The sequence below is a fragment of the Brassica rapa genome, chromosome A08 (genome assembly GCF_000309985.2).
Source record: "Brassica rapa cultivar Chiifu-401-42 chromosome A08, CAAS_Brap_v3.01, whole genome shotgun sequence".
NCBI lineage: Eukaryota > Viridiplantae > Streptophyta > Magnoliopsida > Brassicales > Brassicaceae > Brassica > Brassica rapa.
The window spans coordinates 22,330,339-22,356,735 of record NC_024802.2 but is presented as its reverse complement, the minus strand read 5'-3'; the positions used below and the strand labels follow the sequence as shown (position 1 = coordinate 22,356,735).

The following is a 26,397-nucleotide window of genomic DNA, read 5'->3' as shown; positions in this document are numbered from 1 at the left end:
TTATTAACTACATTCCACCAAAATTTTGATTAGTGTTGGGAGTTTAAAGTATGTAAACTAATCTTCAATAACAAAAAGCTTTATTACCATGAAAAGTTTCAATCAACCGACATACAAAAGTAAATGAGAAAAAGAAAGAAAGCATAACGACTGTATAATGTTGTTGAGTTTGTGTGGTTTTCTTTTGAATGGCTCAGGAGAATGAAGAGAAAAAAACTCGTTTTCACCTTCTTCTTGCAAGAAGTATACCAGTAACTATAGCCGTCCCTGTAACTGCAATCGCCACTGATGATATTATCCTCTTCACTGTAAATACCGAGTCGTCGCTCGGTATCTCCATTAGATCTTTCATCTGCACAGTTCCATGAAAAAAATAAAAATACTGTAAGCTCCTTAATTAAGAGATTGATAACGACAAGTTTCACAAGAACAAACCGTTATAGGTTGCTGCCAATTCTTCTTGATTCCATTAATATGCCCTCTGCCGATTACTGCCACAACCGAACTGTGCTCACTTGCAACTCTCAGCAAAGAGGATGCCATGTACCTGAGAACCAACATTTCTACTTCAGCTTTCAGATAATGAATCATGACACCAAGCCAAGCTTAACAAATATGATAATCAACATAGAGAGGGATTAGAGAAGACTAACTGGTCTCGCTCATGCACAAGTGTATCCATGAGAGATGGAAACTCCTTGCTCATTTCTTGAATCACCAAAGTCAGCATATCCACATTGTCCATCTCTTTCAACTGAAAGTGACCATAGACAGAGAGATATCCAGAATCAAGATACTTGTTACGATGAGTCGCATTGAATTGTATATACAAAATGTATACAGTAAGACTTACCATTTTGTCGAGTTCTTCAGCGCTCGGTAAGAAGACAGCTTGAAACAGCAAGGAGTATAGGAACTTTACCTTGTGCCACAGAGGCATCTTTGCCCATGTTCTTTTTAACGTGATCTGCTTCGGAAAAAAAGTATTAAAAATCAAATGAATAAATAATATACTGGAACTATATTAGAAGATGAAACTATAACATTACAATAAAGAATGCTTTGAAACTGTCAGTGGACGAACGTATTACCTGTACAGGACGATCACCAAGTATCACCTTGCCGCCATATTTAAGAGCCTCTTCGTATGCCACACGAAACTCAGCACCAGGAAGAACCTCGAGCTGACTGGCGATCTAACAAAAGGACAGGATGTAAATTTTTGGTTCAGAAAGTTAAAGCTTAAAAAAAAAAATTGATAAATGAAACTTGCCTTTGCAAGAAACCATCCATAAAGTATTCCGAACGTGTTCTGTTTCTGCTTCCAGCTTTCTATCATGTCTGACATGGTTGGAATCTAGAGAAGCAAAAACACAGTACCATTTCAGAATAAGCAATAGTGATAGAAGAGGTAGAATCATGTACAAGTAGATGGATCTCTGATGTATATAATCAACAAAGCATAACATATAAACAAATGAAGTACATTCTATAGGCAAACTCTTTTCCATCTGACAACCCAAAGCTCATGCATCATTTGAAAGAAAGGAATCTATTGCATCTCTCTCTCTTAACTGTTAATATAGACATCGACAGCAACAAAATCTATCATCTTCCACCAAAAGAAACAGCGATGCACATTCGTTTTCCAAAATCTCACACAATGATACATGACCATAACATGCGAAAAGCAAACCAAAATAGGAAGGAAGAAGCAAACCTTCAAAGCCTGAGGTTTGAGAATAGACAAACGGCTTGAACACAACTCCACGAACACAGCCTATTAATCATCAGCCACTTTCTTAGACCAAAACATTCATACACATAAAGATATCAAACTTAAATTCTCTGTGAACACTTAAATAGAGACAAACCTCTGGTTTCAAAATGCTGATCACTGCTTGAACTTCTCGACATGATTCCTACAACAAAAAAACAAAGAGCTAAGCTGAGTTCAACTTCACAAGCAATTCAAAAAAATCTCCAAGACAGCTCCTTTCCGCAAAACGAAGCCGAAAGATAATACCTTTGAGACATGAGCAGTCCCGATCAGATACACATCGCAAGATCCACTTTCCCCTGTGGACTCGCACGTCAGCATCACAACGCTTTTCGCCAATTCCTCCGGTAGCTCCGCCTTCGTCGCCTCCGACGAGCCCTCGCCTTCATCCGCCACACCTTCGATTCCATCGCCGCCGCTAATGACGGAATCGGAGTCTTTGTATTCTTCCTCGACGGCGTCCTCCTTCTCCACATTCACTATGCTGTCGCTTAACGAGATGTCGCCGGTGGGCCTGGAGTCTTCTTCGATGTGAACGAAGTCCTCGCCGCCGGAGTGAACAGCCTCCGGCTCCGTCGACATCGAAAGTATTGAGATTGGGATGAGGCAATGGTGGTTACTAGTAAAGTCGTCTAATTACCTGAGAGATGAGCCTAAGGTAACGCTTTTATTTAATATTATTATTTGTATACTATATAGTTCCGTTTCCTTAAATTAAATACTTAATTAACGCTGATTATATGATTTAATCCGTAATATTGATTTGACCCTTTTTAATGTTTAAACGCTAGTTTTTATTGATTTGACCCTTTTTAAATGTTTAAAGTGGGCTACAGCTTTAAAAAGTAGTGTAAGCCCAGTATGAATCTGTAAAAATTGGAGAAAAGGTGATGGAAGCCCGTTATTAATACAAAATTTTCACTAAGAAAAAATGTTATTGTACATATAGAGGAACTGTCGAGCATTATTTATTATAAAATAATTTAGTATAAAATGTGAGTCAACATAAGATAATAGAATTTTTTATCACAAAATTGTTGATGTAATAGTAAAATAGTAAATTAATGTAAAAAAAACTTGAAAAGACTAAAAACAACATGTTGGATTCTTATCTTGTAATAAGAGAAAATAATTAAAATAATAATTTCTATCATTTATTTGTCGAAATGTTTTCTTCACTCATTCTTCTCCTACCATTCAAATCTCTTTCGCTACCATTCTTTGTAAAGACCTATAAGTTTTGACCATCATACTTTAATTTATTGTTGCACACTCAAAGATTATCCATCAAAAGAGTATTTTAGCATATTGTTACGGCCGGTGAATAATCAAAAATGGTTAACTACAAATCTCAATAGTTGAAAAGCAACAAGCTGAGTCACAATTTAATAAGTGTATAGTATACAAAAATGAAGAATAACTAAAACTATACGGCAACGACATATGTTAAATTTGGATAGCAAATGTAACAAACAAAAAGAGGGTATTAACAGCGTATTAGTTACGTTGCTACTAGGGATGTATATAGATTAACTCATCCTCTTTGCACTCTCGAATTCCAATGTCCAATACGTTTCCACCATTGGAAGAAGTTGGTAATATATCACAACACTGTCTTCTCGGAGCCTTCAACTACCTCATCCAGAAAAGCTTAGTTAAGATCAATAAGCTTAATATAAAAAGCAAAAGGTAAGACTTTTACGTAAATAGTATTTTCTGTGGTGTTATTATAAAATTTAAAATATATCTATTTTCAATATTTCAGTTTTTCTCATATAAATTTCAGTATTATTTTAAGCTTAATTCTCAAAGTTCATTCCAGATCAATACTGAAATGGATTTTTTTGAATTTTTTTACCAACTACTAAAATTACATATAAATATGTGAACTCATGTCAAACTTATCTCAATTATATTGAACTTTAATTTCTTGCAATTTGAAACATCTTAATGTATTTCCAAGCATTTGTCTCTTAGAAAAAAAAATTTCCAGGCATTTATCTTTGCACTTCTTGTAAATAATATGTGACATTCCTAGTTTTGTGGGTACCTAATTCTAGAGTAAAAGGGATAAGTATTTCTAGGGAAAAAATTAGTAATTGACATTTCAACAAATCACAACTAATCTAGCAAATGATTTTCACATATGACCAAAACTTCAATATTTATCCTATTATCCACATAGAAACACACTATCTTTAATCCAATTAAAACCAAATTCACAAAACTAAGACAAAGTAGATTGACTTACTTGTCTGATATCCGGATCCAACCTTGTTGAAAACACTCTAACCTCTTCGATTTTTCGAGGAGATGAAATGGGATCGTACGTGCAATTCTGGTAAGCTTGCTTATATACACTTTTAATAGTTCCATCACTGGGAGACGAAGAAACATGTTCCATGAAGAAGGTGACAGGTCGTTGGCATGGATCAGGATGAACATCTCTTGTGTTGAATGTGTACACACTTGCCAAACCGCCAGAATTTTTCCATGGTCGAAACGTTTTTTGTGTTCTCAAAACATCCCGCAGAAATAAATGCCTAGTCTCAATCTAACATTAGAGGGTAACAAATATAATTTGATTTAGTAATCTTAAGTTATACTACATGTCATGCAAACTCATGTATATATTTAGGGCAAAACGATATTAACCTGAACAGCATAGCCCCAGGAGACAGAGATGGTCCAAGAGTGCCAACGGTCGTAGCAAACGGATAGTTGAAATATACGGAGAGGATCAAGTTCCACGGCGGAGAAGAGATGGCGGACGGCGGAGAAAGTGGTTGAGTTTGGGAAAATGGGATCAATGTGGGCCATGTGGTGTAGAGACACCAACGGTCTCGTTGAATGTGATGTCAGTATTCCCAATGCATTTCCTCTCACATCAAACTGATTATTATATACATAAAAAACGGATACATTACTATTATGCAAAAATTAATCAATATTATGCAAAAATAATTACTATTTAATTTTAATTTTTTTTAGAAAACCTGATGGAAGCCAGGCTCATGAGACAATCCAACTCCAAGTTCAAGCATACAAGCATGAACCCTAGAGTCTCCTCCGTACAAATGTGGATACCTTTCGATACATGAATCGAAATTTTTGGCTAAAACGTTAGCCAACGAGCTGCTTATAGCGATTCCTCCACCACCAAATGCCATGTCGTGTCCGAATAATGAGTTCTGGTGATAAATCTCTGAGCTTGCTCCAATGTAATACCATGATGTGTGGTCGTATTTGGAGAGCGTTTTTGCTAGGTTTTCATGGATGAATATTGTGTCGTCGTCTCCAAATACGTACCATCTTACTTCCTCTGAGGAAGTATTAAACATCCTTACGGTTTCTAACACGCACCGCGCGATCCTAATCGCGTTTTTATCTCCTTTTCTCCAAGTGTATCTGTTTTACAATAATCAGTAGTTCAATAATATAGCTATACTCTGTTTAGAAAGTTAGAATCAGGGGAATAAAATCGGAATATTAATTTATTAATTGTATATTTTAAAGTTTTGTTAAACATAAAAGCCATCGATGTTTATTTAAAAAAAAACAAGCTTAACAAAAATATTTTCTTTTACAGACGAAAAGGGTTTATGAAGAGTTCTTGAAAAGGGTTTATGAAGAGTTCTTGAATGGTAAAGAGACTTGAACCTTACACACATTAAAAAAAAAACTAAACCCGACGTTTTACAGAGGATAAAAATTATACTTGTAAATTTCAGAAAAAAAAAATATAATTTTGAGAATTTCTCATTAATTTTTAGCATGCCTAGATATAGGCGCAAACGCAATAACATTTAGGTAGGGATTAGAAAATTTGATTTGACTCTCTAATCAAGTTGAGTTTTGTATTTATTTAGTTTTTTTTTTTTTTGTCGTCTTGTATTTATTTAGTTTAAACAATAACTTTAGATATATATATATATAATTAATTAATACGTCTTTTTGAAATACAGTGAATTTAAATTAATGCTATTTTATATGATTTTTAGTTTTTACTAGCTAATAGAATATCTATTGATGAAAATTACGGAAAATAAAATATCATGAATGCAATGAAATTAAATGAAATGTTTTAGAAGGTATTGGTAGTATTGGTGTCACGACGGGAATAAAGACCTTAAATAATATAAAAAGGTATGAATTGTACATGCTTTCAAAAAATGATGATACTAATGGTTTTTTTTTTTTTTTTTTTTGTAAAAAACTAATGGTTTTCTTAGTTACCTGAACCGTGATGTATCTTCGGAAACACAAATCGGAGGAAGGAGATGAGAATCTGTGTCGTTCACCAAAGACGTCAAGGGACGGTCAACAAAGACGCATCCTCTCATTCTCTGAGCATCCCACCAAAGCTTAACATACTCTCTACGTGCAGGCCACGACTTAATGCTCGATCCGATCCCAAAGACTATGTGATCGATCTCTGTTGGGCTCTGAGATTGATCTTGAGAAGATAAGAAGTAGGCATCGATAGTGTCTTTAGATTGAAACCTAGATAACGAGACGAGAAGGTAGACAAAGGAAGCAAAAACAGAAAGTAGTACGCAATTTATCATACGGCTCGAGATAGTTGAAGAAGAAGATGAAGAATGAGTTTTCGATGTGCGTTGAAAGAGACACATCTCCATAGGGGTCGAAAGAGAAAAAAAAAATCTGAAGAATGATAAATTTTGGTCTATTGCCTTTATATATAAATAAATAGAAGGAAAGATCTCAAAATGAGTTATGGTACGAAGGTGGCTATATTAAAATGGTGGTCACGGTGGCTATACGCGACACTGGACTCTTAATGGATACTAGATTTTGACCCGCACGCCCGTGCGGGTGTATTTTAAAAGAAAATATGATGCTATTTGCTTTTTATGTCACTATTTAGGGTTGGGCAAAAAACTCGAATTCGAAGAATCGAACCGATCCCAATCCAAATAAGTAGTACTAAATCCGAACCAGAATTGATTAAATATCCAAATTATTCAAAATTTTGGTATTTGAAGAATTGAAACCTAATCCGATCAGAATCGAATTATTTTTAATATATATAAAAACATCCAGGATATATATGATACTTTTAAGTTCGCATAAATGCTTGAAAATATATACAAATAATTAAACGTAAATATCTTAAATAGTTAAAAATACTCAAAACTCCAAAAATACTTAAGTAATTATTAATTCTCTATCCAAATATTTAAACTAAACCTATTTAAATTGGTTATTCAAATCAGAACCAAATCCTCAAAGATATGAACTGAACACGAAATCCCAAAAAAACCCGAAAACGAACCCGAACGCCCACCCATAATCACTATTATATATATCCATATATGTGTTATCAAAGGTTACAAAATATGTGTTATCCAATAATTAATCGTATTTTATACGTACCATCAAATAAATTTTCTTATAATTAATAATATTTTATACGTACAATCATATAAATAATCACATATATTATATTTTAAAAATTTAATGTGAAATATAAAAACCATAATTTAAGTTGGTGTTTGAAATTGGGCTTTGTATTGTATTTTTATTATATATTGAAAACATTTTTATAATAGTTACTGGAAAATATGTTAGTAAAAATCAAATTTTGAATATATGTATATTTTTAATGAATTTTTGATATAAATCAATTTTAATTAAATTATTATTTTGATTTGAATATATATATTAAGTAACATAGACCCATTACTTTTTAATATAATGTAATGGACTTTCAATTTTTTTAGTAGCATAAGCCCATTATTTTTTTTCTAACTTACTACTATTCATGTTTCCAAACAGTACTATTTTTTAAACTACTATCCATATTGCCAAACAATCTGATTTTGTACTTGAGTTTTAATAAGATAGATACAAATGGTTCTTATCAATGTATGGAATAAATGTGGCCTAACTAGTTGTGATTCGGCACGTAAGCTAATAAGGCGTAGAGACAAAGAAGGCTTAATTGTTGTCTCTATTTTTTCTGTTTTTACTTAATATAGGAATTTTAATTTGAGTGTGGAGTCGTTTTGGAGTCGTACGTACTCTAGTTACTTGTTCTGTTTATCGACTTAACAATTTCTCAATTTGAAGTAGTATACATCTTAATGAATTACTGACTCAACCTATATCATTTCTGGTCTCAATAAATCTAATTACATGCCTTTTTTTACGGTAATGAAGATGTTTTTTTTCGGTTAGATTGATGATGATATATTAAATTATTAGGTATTCGTTGACAAAATTAAATTATATAGATGTTCAGTAAATGTGCAAGTAGATCTCGTTCTTAATTTTATTTGGGGTGAAAATATTAAGATTACAGATCGAACTAGTTCAACTGAACTGTGCTGTTTTTCTTTGTTTTTAAAATGCTTTCTTGTTATCATATAAGATTATACATTAAAATATCGATAAGCGACGAAACATGCAACGTTTGGTAACGTAAATTCTGCTGCCTTCAACATGTGCAGTGTCACAAGATCCGAACCATATGGAATATTTATATATTTTTCGACACGAAATAGTTGAACTTTGTTTCGTGAAAAAATGACTAAAGAACTTCTTGAAAGATTTGTTCAAAAAAAAAAAAGAACTTCTTGAAAGAAAAATTTGGAATGACATGACTCTGCAAAAAAGGTGGTTAGTTAGTGTTTAGATATAAAACTTTAAAAATATTTGCCATTCATTCGGATATTACGGATGTGATTGGTAGTGGCTGTATTTTTCTAAAACAAGGGGTTATCTTTTCGTATTTTCCTAGTTAAAATACTAAATGAGATTATAAAAACTAGCTACCCTTTGTAAAACAACACTTTCTTTCCCTTGTTTTATTCGATTGTTAATGTGTTCTATTTACAGTATTTCTCTTGGGAAAATCACAGCTAATCATTGTCTGTAAAATTAATCATATGGCTCCCAATTTCACAAGAATCTTCATTTTAATAAAACAATGATAAGCGTTGCTCTGAATGTGATCAACAAAAGCAGGAAGAAGACAAAGCATGAGGAAACAGGATAAAGACAAAGCATTATCGAAATGTTTTCTTCACTGATTCTATAATTTGTTAGCCACACTTTAGATGAATATTCTATAATTTATTTGTCGAAATGTTTTCTTCACTGAATCTTGTCCTACCATTCAAATCTCTTTCTCTACCATTCTTTGTAAAGACCTATAAGTTTTGACCACTGCCCACTGACCCTATATATTTACCATCATACTTTAATTTATTGTTGCACACTCAAAGATTATCCATACAAAAAAATATTTTAGCATATTGTTACGGCCGATGAATAATCAAAAAAGGTTAACTACAAATCTCAAAAGTTGAAAAGCAACAAGCTGAGTCACGGTTTAATAAGTACTATATAGTATACAAAAATGAAGAATAACTTCTTACCAAAAAAAAAGAAGAATAACTAAACCTATATGGCAACGACATATGTTAAATTTGGATAGCAAATGTAACAAACAAAAAGAGGTTATTAATAGCGTATTAGTTACGTTGCTACTAGGGATGTATATAGATGAACTCATCCTCTTTGCACTCTCGAATTCTAATTTCCAATACTTTTCCACCATTGGAAGAAGTTGGTAATATATCACAACACTGTCTTCTCGGAGCCTTCAACTACCACATCCAGAAAAGGTTAGTTAAGATCAATAAGCTTAACATAAAAAGAAAAAGGTAACACTTTTACGAAATAGTATTTTTATGGTGTGATTATAAAATTTAAAATATATCTATTTTGAATATTTCAGTTTTACTCATTTAAATTTCAGTATTATTTTAAGCTTAATTCTCAAAGTTCATTCCAGATCAATATTGAAATGGATTTTTTGAATTTTTTTACCAACAACTTAAGTTACATATAAATATGCGAACTGATGTCAAACTTATATGAATTATATTAAAGTTTTCTTGCAAATTGAAACATCTTAATGTATTTTCAAGCATTTATCTATTAGGAAAAAAAAACTTTTTTTCCGGGCATTTATCTTGCACTTCTTGTAAATAATATGTGACATTCCTAGTTTTGTTGGCACCTAATTCTAGAGTAAAAGGGATAAGTATTTCTAGGGAGAATTTCAGTAATAGACATTTCAACAAATCACTACTAATCTAGCAAATGATTTTCACTGATGATAAAACTTCATTATTTATCCTATTATCCACATAGAAACACACTATCTTTAATCCAAAACCAAATTCACAAAACTAAGAAAAAGTAGATTGACTTACTTGTCTGATATCCGGATCCAACCTTGTTGAAAACACTCTAACCTCTTCGATTTTTCGAGGAGATGAAATGGGATCGTACGTGCAATTCTGGTAAGCTTGCTTATACACACTTTTAATAGTTCCATCACCAGGAGAAGAAGAAACATGTTCCATGAAGAAAGTGACAGGTCTTTGGCATGGATCAGGATGAACATCTCTTGTGTTGAAGGTGTACACTCTTGCCAACCCGCCGTAATTTATCCATGTTCGAAACGTTTTTTGTGTTCGCAAAACATCCCCTAGAAATAAATGCCTGCTCTCAATCTAATTTTAGGGACAACCAAAAATTATTTTGAATTAATAACCTTAAGTTACATGTCATGCAGAATCATGTATATAGTTAGGGCACAAAACGATATTAACCTGAACAGCATAGCCCCAGGAGACAGAGATGGTCCAAGAATGCCAACAGTCGTAGCAAACGGAGACTTGAAATATACGGAGAGGATCAAGTTCTACGGCGGAGAAGAGGTGGCTGACGGCCGAGAATGTGGTTGAGTTTGGGAAAATTGGATCAATGTGGGCCATGTGGTGTAGAGACACCAACGGTCTCGTTGAATGTGATGTTAATATTCCCAAGGCATTTCCTCTCACATCAAACTGATTATTTTTTTTTTTAAACGACAACATTTTAATCAATATTTTGCAAAAATAATCTTAATTTTAATACTCTTTTCGTTTCACAAAAATAAAATTTTTAATGTTTACACACATATTAAAAAAAATATTAAATCATTATAATAAATGTATTATTTTTTGTAATTTTCTGTAATTTTTAACCAATAATAATTTAACAAAGTCAATTAATTTTTTTGGACATTATCACAACTTTTCATAGAAAATACAAAAAATCTATTTTTATGAATTAATTTTTTTTCTAAAACATCTAACTTAATGAAATATAGGGAGTTGATTTTTAGTAAACCTGATGGAAGCCAGGCTCATGAGACAATCCAACTCCAAGCTCAAGCATACAAGCATGAACCCTAGAGTCTCCTCCGTACAAATGTGGATACCTTTCGATACATGAATCGAAAACTTTAGCTAAAACGTTAGCCAACGAGCTGCTTATAGCGATCCCTCCACCGCCAAATGCCATGTCGTGTCCGAACAACGAGTTCTGGTAATAAATCTCTGAGCTTGCTCCTATGTAATACCATGATGTGTGGTCGTATTTGGAGAGCGTTCTTACGAGGTTTTCAGGGATGAATATAGTGTCGTCATCTCCAAATACGTACCATCTTACTTCCTCTGAGGAGGTATTAAACATCTTTACAGATTCTATCACGCACCGAGCAATCCTAATTGCGCTTCTGTCACCGTTCCTCCAAGTGTATCTGTTGGGCAATGATCAATATATATTTCAGTAGCCGATTCATTTTAGTTACTCTATCTCAAAATGTTAGAACCATCCAAGGAATAGGATAGGAATATAAATTTTTCATAATTTATATTTTCTAATTTTTGTGCTAAACCTGACACACAACTTCAAGTAGTTACTATATTTCAAAATGTTAGAGCGGTAAAGGGTCTTGAACCTGACACACAACTTTTAAGCACGACGTTAAGTTAATGTTTTAAGAGCACCTATAAGGGTTAGAGCACCATTAACCCTAGCACCCCTAATGGGGTGCTTAATCACTTTTTTAATAATAAATGGGTGATAAACACTTTTTTTAAGCAACCTCTAAATTTTGTCCTCCAATGCAAGTATCTTATTTAGGGGTTCTTAAAAAAAATTAAACATTGTTTTATTTAAGATAAAATTTATTTATTATATAAAACATATTAAAAGATCAAAAAAAAATTAAGAAACACTTTGGTTTGTAAAACCTATTGCCATCATCAGAAAGTAAGCCAACATTGTTTGAAACATCCTATAAGAGTAAACCAAGAAGAAGACGTTCAAGAGTAAACCAAGCTACACATACCTTTCATCCACAGATAAACAAGTTGATTTAGTCATGCTTCTTGAACCCAAACCTTCCACTTGGAATTCGACTGAGAAAGCCAGTATCCATCTTCTTATAGTGACTGTGAAACTTCATGAGCAGAGAATCAACAAAACCACCAACTTCGTCTTCATATTTCTCATACAGAACCGGCATTGTGTGAGCTCCCACAAACCCTTCACACATACAAAATGCATCACCCCTTAGGAAAAAAAATCTTATAAACTCAAATTCTCAATCTTTCTAAAGAATCTCACTCACCAATATACAAAACAGTTAGGAAGTTGCAATCTGTAAGGGATCATTGCGGCTAGCCATAGTTCAATCGCAGCCTGAAAATTATGTTAATGCAGAACTGATTAAAGTGCCATGAACATTAAAAGAACAGCTAGAACCAAACAAACATTTGAAGGCATTCACCAGATTATAGTAAAGGAAGAAGAATCCAAAATGTAAAAAAGACTTAACATTTCCTTTGAGAATACAGAGGAGGGCCTCCCATACGCTGGACGAAGAACTCATACTGGTTCTGGATGACAAACTGTGGAGGTGGAATAACCTTCTGTGGAAGCTAATCTCCTGAAATTTACAAGAACAAATTCAACTTAAAACCCGCAAAAGTTACATGACATAACAAATTAAAACTTCAATGGGCTGGAGACACCACAAAGTTATTGCATTCTCCTGAAAATTGAACCTAAGAACTATAAAACAGAGCAGAATAGTACACAATCAAGTGAAGTCTTAACAAACTGAGGCTAGAACCCATATAAATGACGAGACAGAGCATATTAAAACATCAATGAAGACATAACTAAGTTACTGTCTTTCCTGAAACCCATTAGCGAGCTTGAAAACCAAAACCACAATAGAGAAATGAGCCTAAATGCTACGAAACAGAACAGATTAATCCACAATCAAGTAAAGTCTCAGCAAACTAAACCATCAATAAAGACACCAAGAAAGATTAAAACTTTACAGAAGATATGAACAAAGCTACTGTATTTCATGAAACCCATAAGCGAGCTTGAAAGTCAAACACCACTAGAACAAATAAAATAGAAAGACCATAGAGAGGGTTACTGTGGGAGGTGAAGGAACCCCCCATGGCCATAAGAGAAGTTAATCGACCCAGCTTGAAGAGAGTGAGCAGGCGCGAAGATAAAATAGGGTTTATGGTGGCCATTTTTGTCCGTTTCAAGCAAGTGGAGAGGAAGAGAAGAAGATTGTGGCCATCGTTACGAAGCATTGACGGCGGTGAGAAGGAGAGAACGGGAGAGGATGGAAGACGACACGTGTATCAAGAGTCGGTGCTTCTTCCTCTTAATTAAGCTCCGCTGCTTAAGGTAATTGTGATTTTTCTTTTTTTTTAATTACAAAAAAACCTAAGCACCCCACTTAAAACCTCCCGTTAATGCTGCTCTTAGAACCCTTGAAAATTTCTTAAACAAAAAAATATTAATATTTTTATACAAATTAATTTTTCTGTTAAATTTTAAATAGAAAAACATAATTACATCAATCACAAAATGACAAGGGTTCCCTGAGAATTTATAATGAGGTTTTTAAAATCTTTTAGTTTAGAACTTCCCTCTCTCCTCTCTCTTTAATTTTGATTATTTTCAAAAAATTATTGTAATATATCCATGTTAGATATCTATATTGGAGGTGTTCTAATAATATTTTTGTACTTATAATAATATTTTTGTACTTTGGAGAACTTCTGATGAAATTTTGTGTATGCTTAGATATAGCTGCAAATGTAATAAAATTTTGTAGAGTTTAGACTTGAATCTCCAAAAAAGTTGAGATTTCTATTTTAGTTTATTTTTAAATAATAACTTTAGATATAATCAATAAATAGTTCTTTTTAAAATACAGTGAATTAGAATTATTATCTTATATGATTTTAACTAATAAAATATCATGAAATAAAATAAAATATTTTAGAAATTATAACTTGGAGTTTTTGAGATTTTGTACTCGCAAATATAATAATAGGCGTTTGAACAAAATCAAAACCCCTTGAATACAATAATAAACCACAAATTATACCCTTTTTGATAGAATACAAATTATACCTGATTGTTAAATAATGATGACATATTAATGGTTTGCTTAGTTACCTGAACCGTGATGTATCTTCGGAAACACAGATCGGAGGAAGGAGAGGAGAATTTGTGTGGTTCACAAAAGACGGCAAGGGACGGTCAACAAAGACACACCCTCTCATTCTCTGAGCATCCCACCAAAGCTTAACATATTCTCTACGTGCAGGCCACGTCTTAATGCTCGATGCAATCCCAAAGACGATGTGATCGATCGCTGTTGGGCTCTGAGGTTGATCTTTAGAAGAGAAGACGTAGGCATTAATAGTTTCTTTAGATTGAAACAACGAGAGGGAGAGGAGAAGGTAGACCAAGAAAGTAAAAACAGAAAATAGTATGCAATATATCATACGGGTCGAGATAGTTGAAAAAGAAGATGAACAATGAGTTTTCGATGAGCGTTGAAAGAGACACATCTCCATAGGGGTCGAAAGAGAAAAAAAAAATCTGAAGAATGATAAATTTTGGTCTATTACCTTTATATATATAAATAAATAAATTGATGGAAATATCTCAAAATGAGTTATGGTACGAAGGTAGCCATATTAAAATGGTGGTCACGATGGCTATACGCGGCACGAGTCTTAGTGGATATACAAATGGTTTATATCAATGTATGGAATGAATGTGGCCTATCTAGTTGTCATTTGGCACGTAAGCTAATAAGGCGTAGAGACAAAGAAGGCTTAATGGTTAGATTATTTGTTCTATTTTTACTTAATATAGGAATTTTAATTTGAGTGTTGGAGTCGTTTGGACTCGTACGTACCTTACTTGTTTTCTTTCTCCACTTAACAAATTCTCAATTTGAATAAGCTACGGTGCTATTGTCATGTGGTAAAGGTTCGATTCCCCTCTCCTCTAGCAATTATTTAGTCGCAAAAAAAAAAATCTCAATTTGAAGTAGGTATTCATCTTGATTGATTATTGACTCATCAACCTATATCAATCTAATCATCCTAAATCTAGTCGCATACATTTTTACGGTAGTGAAGGCTGAGCCGGCCTTGATGGAAGCAGGAGAAGCCTCTGCTTCCGGCCGCCAGAATTTATGTATTTTATCGGCCACATTTTTGCAGACAAGTCTTAGTAGCATTAGTTAACAGATTGAGGATTCGATGCTTCTTTATAGTTTTTTTAAGAATAATTAAAATCAGTTACTATGCATAGGCCAGATTTTTATATATTGCTTCTAGCCATATAGTTGTCAAGACCGATTCTGAGTGAAGTACGGAAGCGAGAGAAGCATGTGCTTCCGGCCGCCAGAATTTATGTATTTTACCGGTCACATTTTTGCAGACAAGTCTTAATAGCATTAGTGGTTGAGTTGTCGCTATATTCATAACAGGTTGAGGGTTTGATGCTCCTTTATAGTTTTTTTAAGAATAATTAAAATCAGTTACTATGCATAGATCACATTTTTATATACTGCTTCTAGCCATATAGTTGAGATTGGCTCTGAGTGAAGGTATTCTTTTCTGTTAGATTGATGATGATATATTAAGTCTTTAGGTATTCGTTGATAAAATTAAATTGTATAGATGTTAAGTAAATGTGTAAATAGATCTCGTTCCTTTATTTGGGTTAAATGTTAAGATTACAGATCGAACTAGTTCCGTTGAGTTTGTTCTGTTTTTTTTTTTGTTTTAAAAAATGTTTTCTTGTTAGCATGTAAGATTACACATTAAAACATTAGAAGACAAAACATGCAACGTTTTTTTTTTTTGTTCAAACTGAAATTTCATTTAGGATAATTCAAACATTGTTAAAAGCCCAAAGGGCCTGCTTAGCAATAGAATCAGCCTGCACATTAGCTGATCTTGGAATAAAACTAAATTTAATAGACTTAAATGCTGATAGAAGGGAGTAGATATCCCGTAGAACACCAAACAATTCAGACTTCATCTCTTGTCGGTTGATGATATTAATGAGACTTTGGGAATCTGATCGGATGGAGACTTCTTCGAGTCTACTGGAGAGGGCTGAGTTTATGGCTGCGCGAACGGCCAAAGCTTCAGCCATGAGTGGCGACAAGACATGTGAATCTGTCGCGGAGTAACGTTTAGTAACGCAAATTTTGCTGCCTTGAACATGTGCAATGTCACAAGATCCGGACCATATGGAATATTTATATATATTTCCTCACGAAATAGTTGAACTTTGTTTCGTGAAAAAATGATTAAGGAACTTGAAATAAAAATTTGGAATGACATGAATCTGCAAAAGAAGTGGTTAGTTAGTGTTTAGATATAAAACCTTAAAAATATTTGCCAACATTCGGACATTACAACGCAGAGTCTCAAAATTAAAAGAGAAACTTCCTCTTGTTATTAAAAAGGATTTGGATCAAAAGGAAAATGAAGACATAGGCTTGTATAAGCAAACAGATGACTGATGAATTGGGCCAACAAAAGAAGAACCAAACCCCACAGAAAGCAGAGCATAAGAGTGTGTTTTTTTTTCTTCTTATTACCACAATTTAAGGAATGGCTTATCTTTTTTGGATAAGTAAGAATACTAATCATATGATGCAACCATCTTTTTAACAATTTCTTACAAATTTCTTTTAAGGAATGGCTGATCATATCTGACGTTTCATTTGGTGCAAATTGCTAACTATGTGGGTAACAAGAGGAATCTAATATAGCATAGTAACAAGGGGTTTGTATTCGTATTTTTCTAAAATAAGGGGATTTTTTTTTTGTCACCCTTCGTAAAACAACACTTCATTTCTCTTGTTTTATTTGATTGTTAATGTTTGTTTGTGCTTTACAGTAATTATCTTGGAAAGACCACAGCTGATCATTGTCTGTGAAATTAATCATATGGCTCCCAATTTCACAAGAATCTTCGTTTTAATAAAACATTGATAAGCGTTGCTGTGAATGTGATCAACAAAAGCTGGAAGAAGACAAAGCATGAGGAAACAGGATAAAGACAACGCATGATTCACACAAAACATACTCTCTTCACTTTCAGGCTCTCTTTTTTAAGTTTTTAATCATTCCCTTCACATTAACTGGTCCCGTTTTTGTCTCTCACAGATAATATGTTCTTAAAAGGTTATTTATATACACAAATCGAAATCTCGGTTTTTGAAAAAGTTCTTTAAGAATCTTTGAATTTGTTGGAAAACCAGTCTTAGAATTTAGTGAAAACAACAAGTCATCTAAATTTCGCTTTAACTAAATCCGTTTTATTGAAAACTGAATCTATTATAGCTCTTCTTAAAATGAAAAAAAAAACATAGAAATCTCTATTTTATAGTACTGTATTCCTTTCGATTACTGTTTTTGTTTTGTTTAGGGAGACAATGCTTTTGATTGTTTACTAAACTTGTATTTAAATGCAAGATTGATAATTAGTTTGTCTAGAAACCCAAACTTTTTTGCAGTCCAACGATCATTACAAGACGGCATCAAGCTCACTTTAACTTTTCGGCAATTTTCATAAAATAAAATGGAAATAATTTTCTTTTGTATTTTCCTAAACCTTATATAATAAACATTACAATATGATTACCGTAGGACACACTAGAATTGACTAAAAACAAAGAACATAAAACTTAATTTTTTTTTTTTTTTTTTTTGCCATCTGAAATTATAATACAAAGCCCAAAAATACAAGAAGCCCAAAAAAGGGAAACTAAAGAAAATAAACAAGACGAGGCCCAAAGGCCCAAACGACAAACAAAGCCCGAAGGCAAACGAACGAACCACGCGTAACAAATAGCGTGAGAGGAAAACACGTGTCCACGCTTCAACACAGGAAGAGACACGCGTCACACCGATCAACCATCGTCATCACCGCCAGGAGATCATCGCCGGAGCAGCTTCCCGTCGATCCACCGGAACACACCGGAAACAGGACGTCTGGAAAGAAGAACCGTAGAGACGATCTCAGACCATATTAACCCAAACCACACCGGTTATATTCGCCGAAACTCCAACCAGATAGCTCGATCCGCCGAAGCCGAGAGCAAATCGTCGTGGAGATTTACCCAGACAAAACAAACCACCACAAAAGGATCCGTAGTCAAAAGCCGGAAGCTTCGTCGAGAACAGTGGCGGAGCCACATAGAACAAGGTGGGGGCCATTGAACCCAACAAAATTTAAAAAATTAGTGTAAGTAATTAATCCCAATCTATATGCCCCCACTGTAAATATTTTAGTTTAGTGTAGATGCCCCCAACAATATTATTCTCTGCCTCCGCCACTGGTCGAGAAGACCGTAAACTCCGGAACCGAAAGCCAGCCACAGCATGCAGAGGAAGCCATCATGTGCTGGAAACTGGAGCCCATCAACGGGGCAACTACCGCCGGAAAAAGATCCGGACAAGATTAAAGCTTGTTTCTCAATCTCTCCCCGTGAAAAATTTGGGTAGAGGGAACGGGGAAGGAGAGAGAGAAAAAAGCACTTTTTAACCTACTTTTGAGATTTGTAGTTTGATTTGAGCGCTCGCCAAACTTTAAAACTTAATTTATCTTACTTGTGCTAGCTCAAAAGAATGAAAATTTTAAAAATGAACTTCTACTTGGCAGTTTCTGATTGAGTTAGTTGATTTCCTGCATAAAACAAAACACAAGTTGTGTAAAAAAGTGTGTACATTGCATTACCACTAAAAATAAAACAGTAACTAATTTCAAAGCAATGGTAAAATTTATGGGTACCAACTCAAATTATTACCTTATAATGTAGCTGTAAATTTTCGGGCAAATCCACCAGAGTTAGCAAAAACCATCAAAACTATGAACCGGATAGACCACAGAACCGCCGGTACGTGAAAATTGGTTAACCGAGGCCAAAATTACAAAACACTTTCTACACCTACAAACTGGAAATTACACAAACCGGAAACCAATGAGGTACAACTCAGACCGGAAAGTGAAAATGTAGTAGATTTTTTTTTTGACAAACCTGTTCCCTTCGAGTTAAAGAGGCAATGGAATGTCTCCATCACTCTCAAAGATCCAAAAACACTTTTGTTCACCTGACAAAAGCCAATTCAATTCTACCATGAGTGAAAGCAAAAACTTTCATAACGGTTCTGTAATCCTACTTTAATCCGGTTCAAGAAATTTTAAATCTTTTAATGTCATAAAGACAAAAGACTTGATAGTATGAGCTTTCAATGTTTTTTGGTTCTCCTTATCCTAATCAATAGGTTGATCTTAAATGCTCAGACAAGGCAGTGGCTCATTCCTTGGTTGAGATTACACGCACATATGCACATAAATGCAGAGAATTATAGACTGGTCTCAACTCTATTTTGCATCTCAGGACCACACATGCTTGTGGACTTCTTTAGTTCTGAACAGCTCATGTCACTGATACAAATGCCATTTTCATCTATTTATGTCCCAGTAATTGCTAGTTTGGTGAGTTGTAATTAAATCTAATTTTTTTTTAACTATTAACATTAGATGCAAAAGACAAGACAAGAAAAGTTACCGTGTGTTTACTTCTAGAAGAAGCTGAGCTCGGTGTATCCACGGGAATAAGGAAAGAGCTCTTCAGCTTGGACCCTTGAAGCGGAGCAACTCATTGTTCTCTTTAACTTATTATGAGCTGACTCAACCTCTGCACAGAAAATGCCATAGACCGGTCTATGATCCGAGAACCTTGACTCTCCTCTTACATAAGATAACTGATGCAACCCTTCACCGTACCACAGTATCCTATCACACCTTTTCAAAAGAAAACAAACGTCAAATCATAATAGATTCATATACAAGATGTTATATTAGGTGGAAACTTACCAAGCAGGAGTGCGACGTTTCTCCTTGGGATGCAAGTCATCTCCAGAGTATCTATCTGAGTTCCTTGAGTACTTGTACGTTGGTGGGAAATAGATTTTTCCTTCGTTCCATCCTTTGAACACATGGCCTCGTTTCTGCTCTATCCTTAACTGCAAGTTAAACATGTTTTTGGATTAAGAACTTCTTCAGACCATTAGGATCAAAGTATGTTTTATAAAACTTACCTGGTCGTTTTCTAGCAAAGCTCTCCAGTTCTGCATCTCAACGAGTGCTTTAGCAGATCGATAAGTCAGTGCTATCCGGTAGTTCAGATCCCCAAGCCATATTACACGACTGGTAAAAAAGATATGATCAAGAAACTGTTAACAAAAAAAAACAAGAAACTGTTTCTTGAAGTATGAGATGTTAACACATCTTACTCATGCTGAAGTATATTCTCAGGGGACTTCTCATCCTCTGAGCTCTTCACGCGAGGAAACCTTGTTTTCTTAAGTATCTCCATGACATCAGAGTTTCTCTTCAGCTCATCACCTTCCTTCTGTCCTGAAGTCAAGTGAGTACAAACAAAGCAAAAGCTTGTTTGATGCAGCAACATGCTTATTGAGATTGATCCCTAAACAAAGAAACAAAGACATTATAAAACAAAAGTGACAAACAGAACACTGTGTAGTGTAATGAAAAGAACAATGTCTAACCTTATTCCCAAGATAGCCCATTAGTCCTCTCCCAACACAAGACACCTTCATGTTCTTCACATGTTCCCTTAGCTCGCTTTTCACCCAAATGGTCAAGAAGACACCAACCATCTGTTTGCTAGCAACTAAACAATACTGAGAAGTGTTCCACGGCATCCTATACCCGTTCTCGTTTGCTGTAGAGCCTGGCGAGTACAAGACAGTGCTTGGAGAGTCACCAGTAACATTATCATCATCAGAAGACCTTGAGAAGTCACTTGGCCGTGAGTAATCACTCGGTCTAGAGTAGTAATCACTTGGTCTATTAGAGTAATCACTCGGTCTTGAATAATCACTAGGTCTTCTTGAGTAATCACTAGGCCTTCTGGAGTAATCACTAGGCCTGTGACTGCTGCTGCTGCTGCTGCTACCGCGGAAACTCGGGTCAAAATCACTCGGCCTGTGGCTGAAGAAGACGCGGTCACAGACGCTGAAACGCCGGTCAAGACCTGGCTGAGAGACTGAAGGATCGTTCCATGTACTGCTTGGGGTTTGGAAAGAGCGTCTGTGGAAGAAGGTGGAGTTCTTCTGCCTTGTGGAGCCGGAGAAGTCAGCGTCAAGCTCTGCCATAGGGACAGGGAGAGGGGAAGGCGTGTGGTAGCCGCTGGCTCCGCTGGTGCCTGGTCGGTTGTTGAGCGTTTTGCGGATAAGAGAGAGCCATTTCTGAGCAGGTCCGTTGTCTTCAGCTCCAAGGACGTTGCCAGCATTAAGAGGAACTATCTCTTGGAACCTGAAACTCAAACTAAAAATGAGAAAAAAAGTTTGAGGAAAAGACTCAAATGATGTGTGTGGTGAAACATACCCTAGGACGTATATATCTGCAGGAGCTGATGAGTGAAGCCACTCATCAAGGTTTAAGTCTGAAGGAGGAGAGCGTCCAGCTACGTTCCAGGTTGCAGTAAAGATGCTGCTCACAAAGTAATCAACAACATGACTTTTAGTAACAATGGATCATAGTTATGACTTATGAGTGTTGAGTTTTTTTTTTTTTTTTTGGTAAAATGTTAAATATGCGTGAGTTTAAACATACATACCTATAGTTTTGGACATCAACAATCCTAGGATTCTCATAGTTCATTCTCCTTTGCCGAGCTTGCTGCTCCCAGTTCTTACTGAGCTTCTCTGTGAAACCCAAAAATCATCAGTAAAAAAAAGATTTGATAAAATAATAAAAGTGGACTGTATGTATGTTTATACCAGTTTTGGTCTTCTTGATTGTGCTGGGAGCTTTCTCTGCTGAGAAGCTGCTTCTGTGCTCTACTTCAACTTCTTTAGTCAAATATCAGAAAACAAATGAGATTAAGATTATCTCAGAAGAGACAAGAAAATTGAAACATAATTCTCAAAGGAAAAAAAAACAAGAACAAACAAACAAAATTGGTTAAGGAAAGAAAGAGAGAGAGAGAGAGAGAGAGAGAGAGAGAGAGAGAGAGAGAGAGAGAGAGAGAGAGAGAGAGAGAGAGAGAGAGAGAGAGAGAGAGAGAGAGAGAGAGAGAGAGAGAGAGAGACTATACCAGCAGAAGGAGCAGGAACATCTGCTTGAAACTCCTCTGTTTTGCTTTTTATATTAAACCATTTCCTGACCATCTTCATTGACCAGGCCAGCTTCATTTCACAAAATCCAAAAGCAAAAATAAGGAATTTTTATGAATATTCAATCTTGAAATTCCATCAAGATGGCCAAGACATAATAAAAGCAAGTCACAGATGCAAAGAAGACACAGAGAAAGAGAGTAGAAACCTTATTTGTCTTGGATTTGTCTTCTCTCATTGTTACTCCTTTTACTTCTTTTACTTCTTTTACCAGTGTGTGTGTGTGTGTGTGGTTCTACTTCAACAGAAACTCAACCCATCCATAATCAAAGCTAAAAATGTGGAAATGTTTCCCTAAAAGTTTGACTTCTGTATGAATCACTGCCAAAATTTGACTGGAGCTGTGGTTTTTTTTTCTCCCTATGGACCGGACAGAAACTTCAACAAGAGTAAGCTAGGAAAATAGAACCTAAGAGATGAGTTTATATTCTTAGACTCTCTTTTTTATCTCACAGGGACAAAGCAATGAACAAAATGGTGGGCTTTTGCTTTTTTTTTATTTTTTGGTTCTTGAGAGGAGGGGAGAGCGAGAGGGTACTTTAAAATAAGAGAAAGTGTTGAAGAGACACCAATTCTTGAAGAAGACAGAGGCAAGACAATGAGGAGAGCAGATTTTAGAGGGAGAAAGTAAAAGTGAATTTCTTACATAGAGAGAGAAAGAGAGTCAGTCAAGCTTCTTTTGTTTTGCTTCTGTGAGAGAGCTTCTTATTAGTCCTCATTGAAACGGCAAAGTAAAAGCAGCAGCGGATTTTGAACAAAATAAAGTGCAGAGAGCGAGAGACTACTTTATTCTTTCTTCTAACTTTTATTTCTAATAATCATTAGGTATTATTGAATGTGTGTATTTTATTATTTTCAGAACTTTATAATCAGCTAATTTAATAAGACGTCTGGGAGATAACCATTGATTAGATTGCCAAAACGAAAATTTAATATTTGCAACGTCTTTCTAATTCAAAATCTGCATTAGTTATAATTTATTGTTTGTTGGAAATTTGCCAATAACATTTTATATATACTCTTACCACAATTTTATTTCCACCTCACTTTATCTCTTATATTTAACCTTAACCAAAAACTACGTAAAAATTCCTAGAAAACTCATTTTAAGATGTAGGATTCGAGCCATCTCAAAGAATATAAAATATTTGTTTAATTCTTTATACATATTCTAAAAGAAGAATAGAAGCAAAAGATGGTTAAAATACTGAGTTTAAATTTAACTGAAAAAGGTAAAAAACTGTGGAATGACATAATCATTTATGTATTTGTAACTAATCTTGTAGAATTATATTAGAATACATGAATGTAAATCATGATAGTGGAATTCTATGATTGATATAAACATGCCGGGTGCTTTTGTCAACTCTAGTAAAAACATTTATCATCACATCTTGTAATAATACGATGAACAGAAAAGTCGAGACGTGTTTTTTACCATAATTTTTTACCTAATAAGATGTGTTAAGTTCTTGCCCTAAAAAGAGTATCTACCAAGTGTCAGATAACAAAACATAACTGCTTAAAGATCAAATTAATTTAAAATAGTAACATTAGAAGCTTTACAAATTAAGTGAGATACTATTGGTGTTATTAATATTTTCAGAATGGGCCAAAAGCAACAGAAACTAGAGAGTATTTTACAATCTTCCACAGAGGTGCATGCGAAAATTGTGTATCGATGTTGACTGATAAAGCACGAAGAAAAGCATATAAAAATATAGGATAAAATTAATTTAGTAAAATTTTGTAACACTCTCTAAATTAGTTGACTAACCACTATAAAATCGTTATTCTCTAGAAAAATAGAGACAACAAAGGTTTCAAACCTCTTTGACATTCATCATATGTTAGTGTAGGATGCAAGTATGCTTTAAAATAGTATTGTCATATTTTTTAATTTTTCTGAAAATCTATGTATTAACCTCTATAAAAATATTGAGTTTTTCGGTAAATGTTATGTATACTTATCATGGTATATGCACATCGTTTTAATTTTTTTATCAATTAATTTAGTAAAATTCATAATATTCTCTAAATTGGTGGACTAACCACTATAAAATCGATATTATCTAGAGAAACGGAGACAACAAAAGTTTCAAACCTCTTTTTATCATGTATTAGTGTAGGATGCAACTATGCATTAAAACAGTATTTTCATATTTTTGAATTTTTTTTCCAAAATCTATGTGTTAATCCCTACGAAAATATTGAGTTTTTCGGTAAATGCTCTATATACCTATGATCATTAGTGTTGTTTTAAATTTTATAAGCACATTATACATTTGTATTAATATATTCTTTTTCATGGTGCATGGGCATCGTTATAATTTTTATCAATTAATTTAATATAGCTTCATAAAACTCCATAAATTGGTGGACTAACCACTATAAAATTGATATTCTTCAGAAAAACAGAGACACCAAAGGTTTCAAACTTCTTTGATCTTCATCATATGTTAATGTAGGATGAAACTATACATTAAAACAATATTGTCATATTTTTTGAATTTTTCTCAAAATCAATGTGTTAACCCCTATGAAAATATTGAATTTTTCGATAAATGCTCTATATACTGAAGCATATGTTCTTTAGTGTTAAAATTTCTAAACTCATTTTATATTTATATTAAGGTATATTAAACTCTCTTTCATGGTACATGGGCATAGTTTTAATTTTTTTTATCAATTCATTTAGTAAAACTCAATAATACTTTCTAAATTGGTGGACTAACTACTATAAAATTGTTATTCTCTAAAAAAACGAAGACAACAAAGGTTCATAAAACCAGACTCAAAAAGAGAGTTTAGTGTAGCTTCATAAAACTCTCTATTAATTTATTATAGTTTCATAAAATTTTCTAAATTGGTGACTAACTACTATAAAATTGTTATTTTCTAGAGAAACGAAGACAACAAAGGTTTCAAACCTCTTTGACTTTCATCATGATGCAACTATGGATTAAAACATGATTATCATATTTTTAAATTTTTCACAAAATTTATGTGTTAGTCCCTAAGAAAATATTGAGTTTTTCGGTAAATGTTATACATATTGAAGCTTCTCTATGGGTCTTTTCTCTTCTTAGCCACATCTATCTTTTTTTATATTTTAGTTATTTTCGTTTATTAGTTTACCGTCGAGATTCTATCTGGTTGTAACTGACTTTTTTCATTGGACTTTTAATTTAATAAAAGTATTTGGTGTTAAAAAAACCCCCTGTTCGAGACTACGCCAGGCGCTAGTCGGGCGGTCGGTGTGGGCCTAGCGAGTTATCAGAAAAGCGGGATATAATCGGGAAGTACGCGGGGCGTAATTTTTCATGGAAAATGTTTTTTAAATAAAATATATATTAAACATGCCTTTAAAATATTTTCATGCCGACTAATACCAATAAATTGTCGTAGCTCGATGGTGAAAGTAGTCTTTATTTGACATGGGGTCCTGGGTTCAACTCCAGCAGGGCGTACTATTATGTGTTTTTGTCATTTTTGTAAAGAAGGGTAAAAAAGTAATTTCGGCTTTCTTCTTCTTCCTCAAGCTCTAACCTAATTTCTGCGGCCGTTTTTCTGTGTTTTCAACATAAACACCATTTTTTTTTCTGATTTACTTCATTTTAACTTAGTTTATCTATTACTAACACTAAACTATGAAAGATCTATGAGGTTATTACTGATTTTGGACTCGAAAACGCCAGATTACATACGTTTTTTTTCCTGATCCGAGTTTTGGTCCGACTATGGTAAACTCGCGGCGGCGGAGCTCCGCCGAGCGATTTTCCGGCGCAGAATCGGTCACTCCGGCCGCGTTTTCGAACAGAGAAAAAACCTATAGGATAAAGTTAGCCTCAAACTAATGCGCGCGGATGCTCTTTTAAATGAAATGGATTTTTCTTTTAAAATATATCTCTGATGCTCTTTTTAGCTATGAATACAATTTATATATCCTACCATCAATTGAAATATAGAAAATACTATGCTATTAATACTTATCTAAATAATAACATAACTCATATCAACTCATATTTGCAACACTACTAAGTACATGAATAGTATTTATATAATTATACTTGTAATTAGGCACCACATTATTTAGAAGTAAAGCATCACATTTTCCCTTCCAAAATTTTGGTATCTCAAGAAAGTAGAAAAGTAAACAAATAATGCTATTAAAGACTGAAAAGA

At 34.0% G+C, this 26,397-nt stretch overlaps 4 protein-coding genes and 1 long non-coding RNA gene across 11 annotated transcripts; all 5 read right to left on the bottom strand.

The window, feature by feature from the left end:
- Window positions 1-58: 58 nt before the first annotated feature.
- Window positions 59-2,461, bottom strand: LOC103836533 (traB domain-containing protein). The gene is made up of 9 exons (XM_009112808.2): window positions 2,027-2,461; window positions 1,875-1,922; window positions 1,721-1,780; window positions 1,274-1,357; window positions 1,092-1,196; window positions 854-967; window positions 654-754; window positions 436-547; window positions 59-352 (listed from the first exon to the last, which is right to left on the bottom strand). The coding sequence occupies exons 1-9, from the start codon at window positions 2,360-2,362 to the stop codon at window positions 224-226; spliced, it is 1,089 nt and encodes a 362-aa protein (XP_009111056.1). The 5' UTR covers window positions 2,363-2,461; the 3' UTR covers window positions 59-223.
- A 644-nt stretch (window positions 2,462-3,105) lies between these two features.
- Window positions 3,106-6,571, bottom strand: LOC103836532. Its single transcript, XM_009112807.3, has 5 exons — window positions 6,017-6,571; window positions 4,777-5,188; window positions 4,436-4,672; window positions 4,032-4,334; window positions 3,106-3,412 (listed from the first exon to the last, which is right to left on the bottom strand). Exons 1-5 carry the CDS (start codon window positions 6,418-6,420, stop codon window positions 3,293-3,295), a joined length of 1,476 nt encoding a protein of 491 aa, XP_009111055.2. The 5' UTR covers window positions 6,421-6,571; the 3' UTR covers window positions 3,106-3,292.
- LOC103836531 lies at window positions 3,106-17,187 on the bottom strand. 2 transcript variants are annotated; one of them, XR_004449903.1, is made up of 7 exons: window positions 14,144-17,187; window positions 10,991-11,402; window positions 10,429-10,665; window positions 10,027-10,329; window positions 9,209-9,414; window positions 6,411-6,414; window positions 3,106-3,206 (listed from the first exon to the last, which is right to left on the bottom strand). XR_004449903.1 is itself a non-coding variant. In XM_009112805.3 (5 exons), the coding sequence occupies exons 1-5, from the start codon at window positions 14,545-14,547 to the stop codon at window positions 9,295-9,297; spliced, it is 1,476 nt and encodes a 491-aa protein (XP_009111053.1). In that variant the 5' UTR covers window positions 14,548-17,187; the 3' UTR covers window positions 9,032-9,294. The 2 variants fall into 2 exon arrangements, 1 of the variants encoding a protein (XP_009111053.1); XM_009112805.3 differs by lacking the exons at window positions 3,106-3,206; window positions 6,411-6,414 and having other exon boundaries at window positions 9,032-9,414.
- On the bottom strand, window positions 11,801-12,599 carry LOC117125758. Its single transcript, XR_004449905.1, has 2 exons — window positions 12,279-12,599; window positions 11,801-12,193 (listed from the first exon to the last, which is right to left on the bottom strand). It is a non-coding gene; the product is annotated as an uncharacterized LOC117125758 (long non-coding RNA).
- A 299-nt stretch (window positions 17,188-17,486) lies between the features above and the next one.
- On the bottom strand, window positions 17,487-25,307 carry LOC103836528 (type IV inositol polyphosphate 5-phosphatase 6). Of its 6 annotated transcripts, none has more exons than XR_004449900.1 (14): window positions 22,361-24,318; window positions 22,134-22,224; window positions 21,817-21,888; window positions 21,654-21,741; window positions 21,422-21,526; window positions 20,581-21,349; window positions 20,305-20,498; window positions 20,110-20,218; window positions 19,886-20,034; window positions 19,578-19,813; window positions 19,044-19,116; window positions 18,813-18,960; window positions 18,602-18,691; window positions 17,487-17,689 (listed from the first exon to the last, which is right to left on the bottom strand). XR_004449900.1 is itself a non-coding variant. In XM_033276436.1 (11 exons), the coding sequence occupies exons 1-10, from the start codon at window positions 22,388-22,390 to the stop codon at window positions 19,591-19,593; spliced, it is 1,830 nt and encodes a 609-aa protein (XP_033132327.1). In that variant the 5' UTR covers window positions 22,391-25,306; the 3' UTR covers window positions 19,347-19,453; window positions 19,578-19,590. The 6 variants fall into 6 exon arrangements, 2 of the variants coding, with proteins under 2 accessions (XP_033132327.1, XP_033132328.1); XR_004449901.1 differs by lacking the exon at window positions 17,487-17,689 and adding an exon at window positions 19,350-19,453 and having other exon boundaries at window positions 18,527-18,691; window positions 22,361-25,306; XR_004449902.1 differs by lacking the exon at window positions 17,487-17,689 and having other exon boundaries at window positions 18,527-18,691; window positions 21,817-21,885; window positions 22,361-25,303.
- Window positions 25,308-26,397: the final 1,090 nt, after the last annotated feature.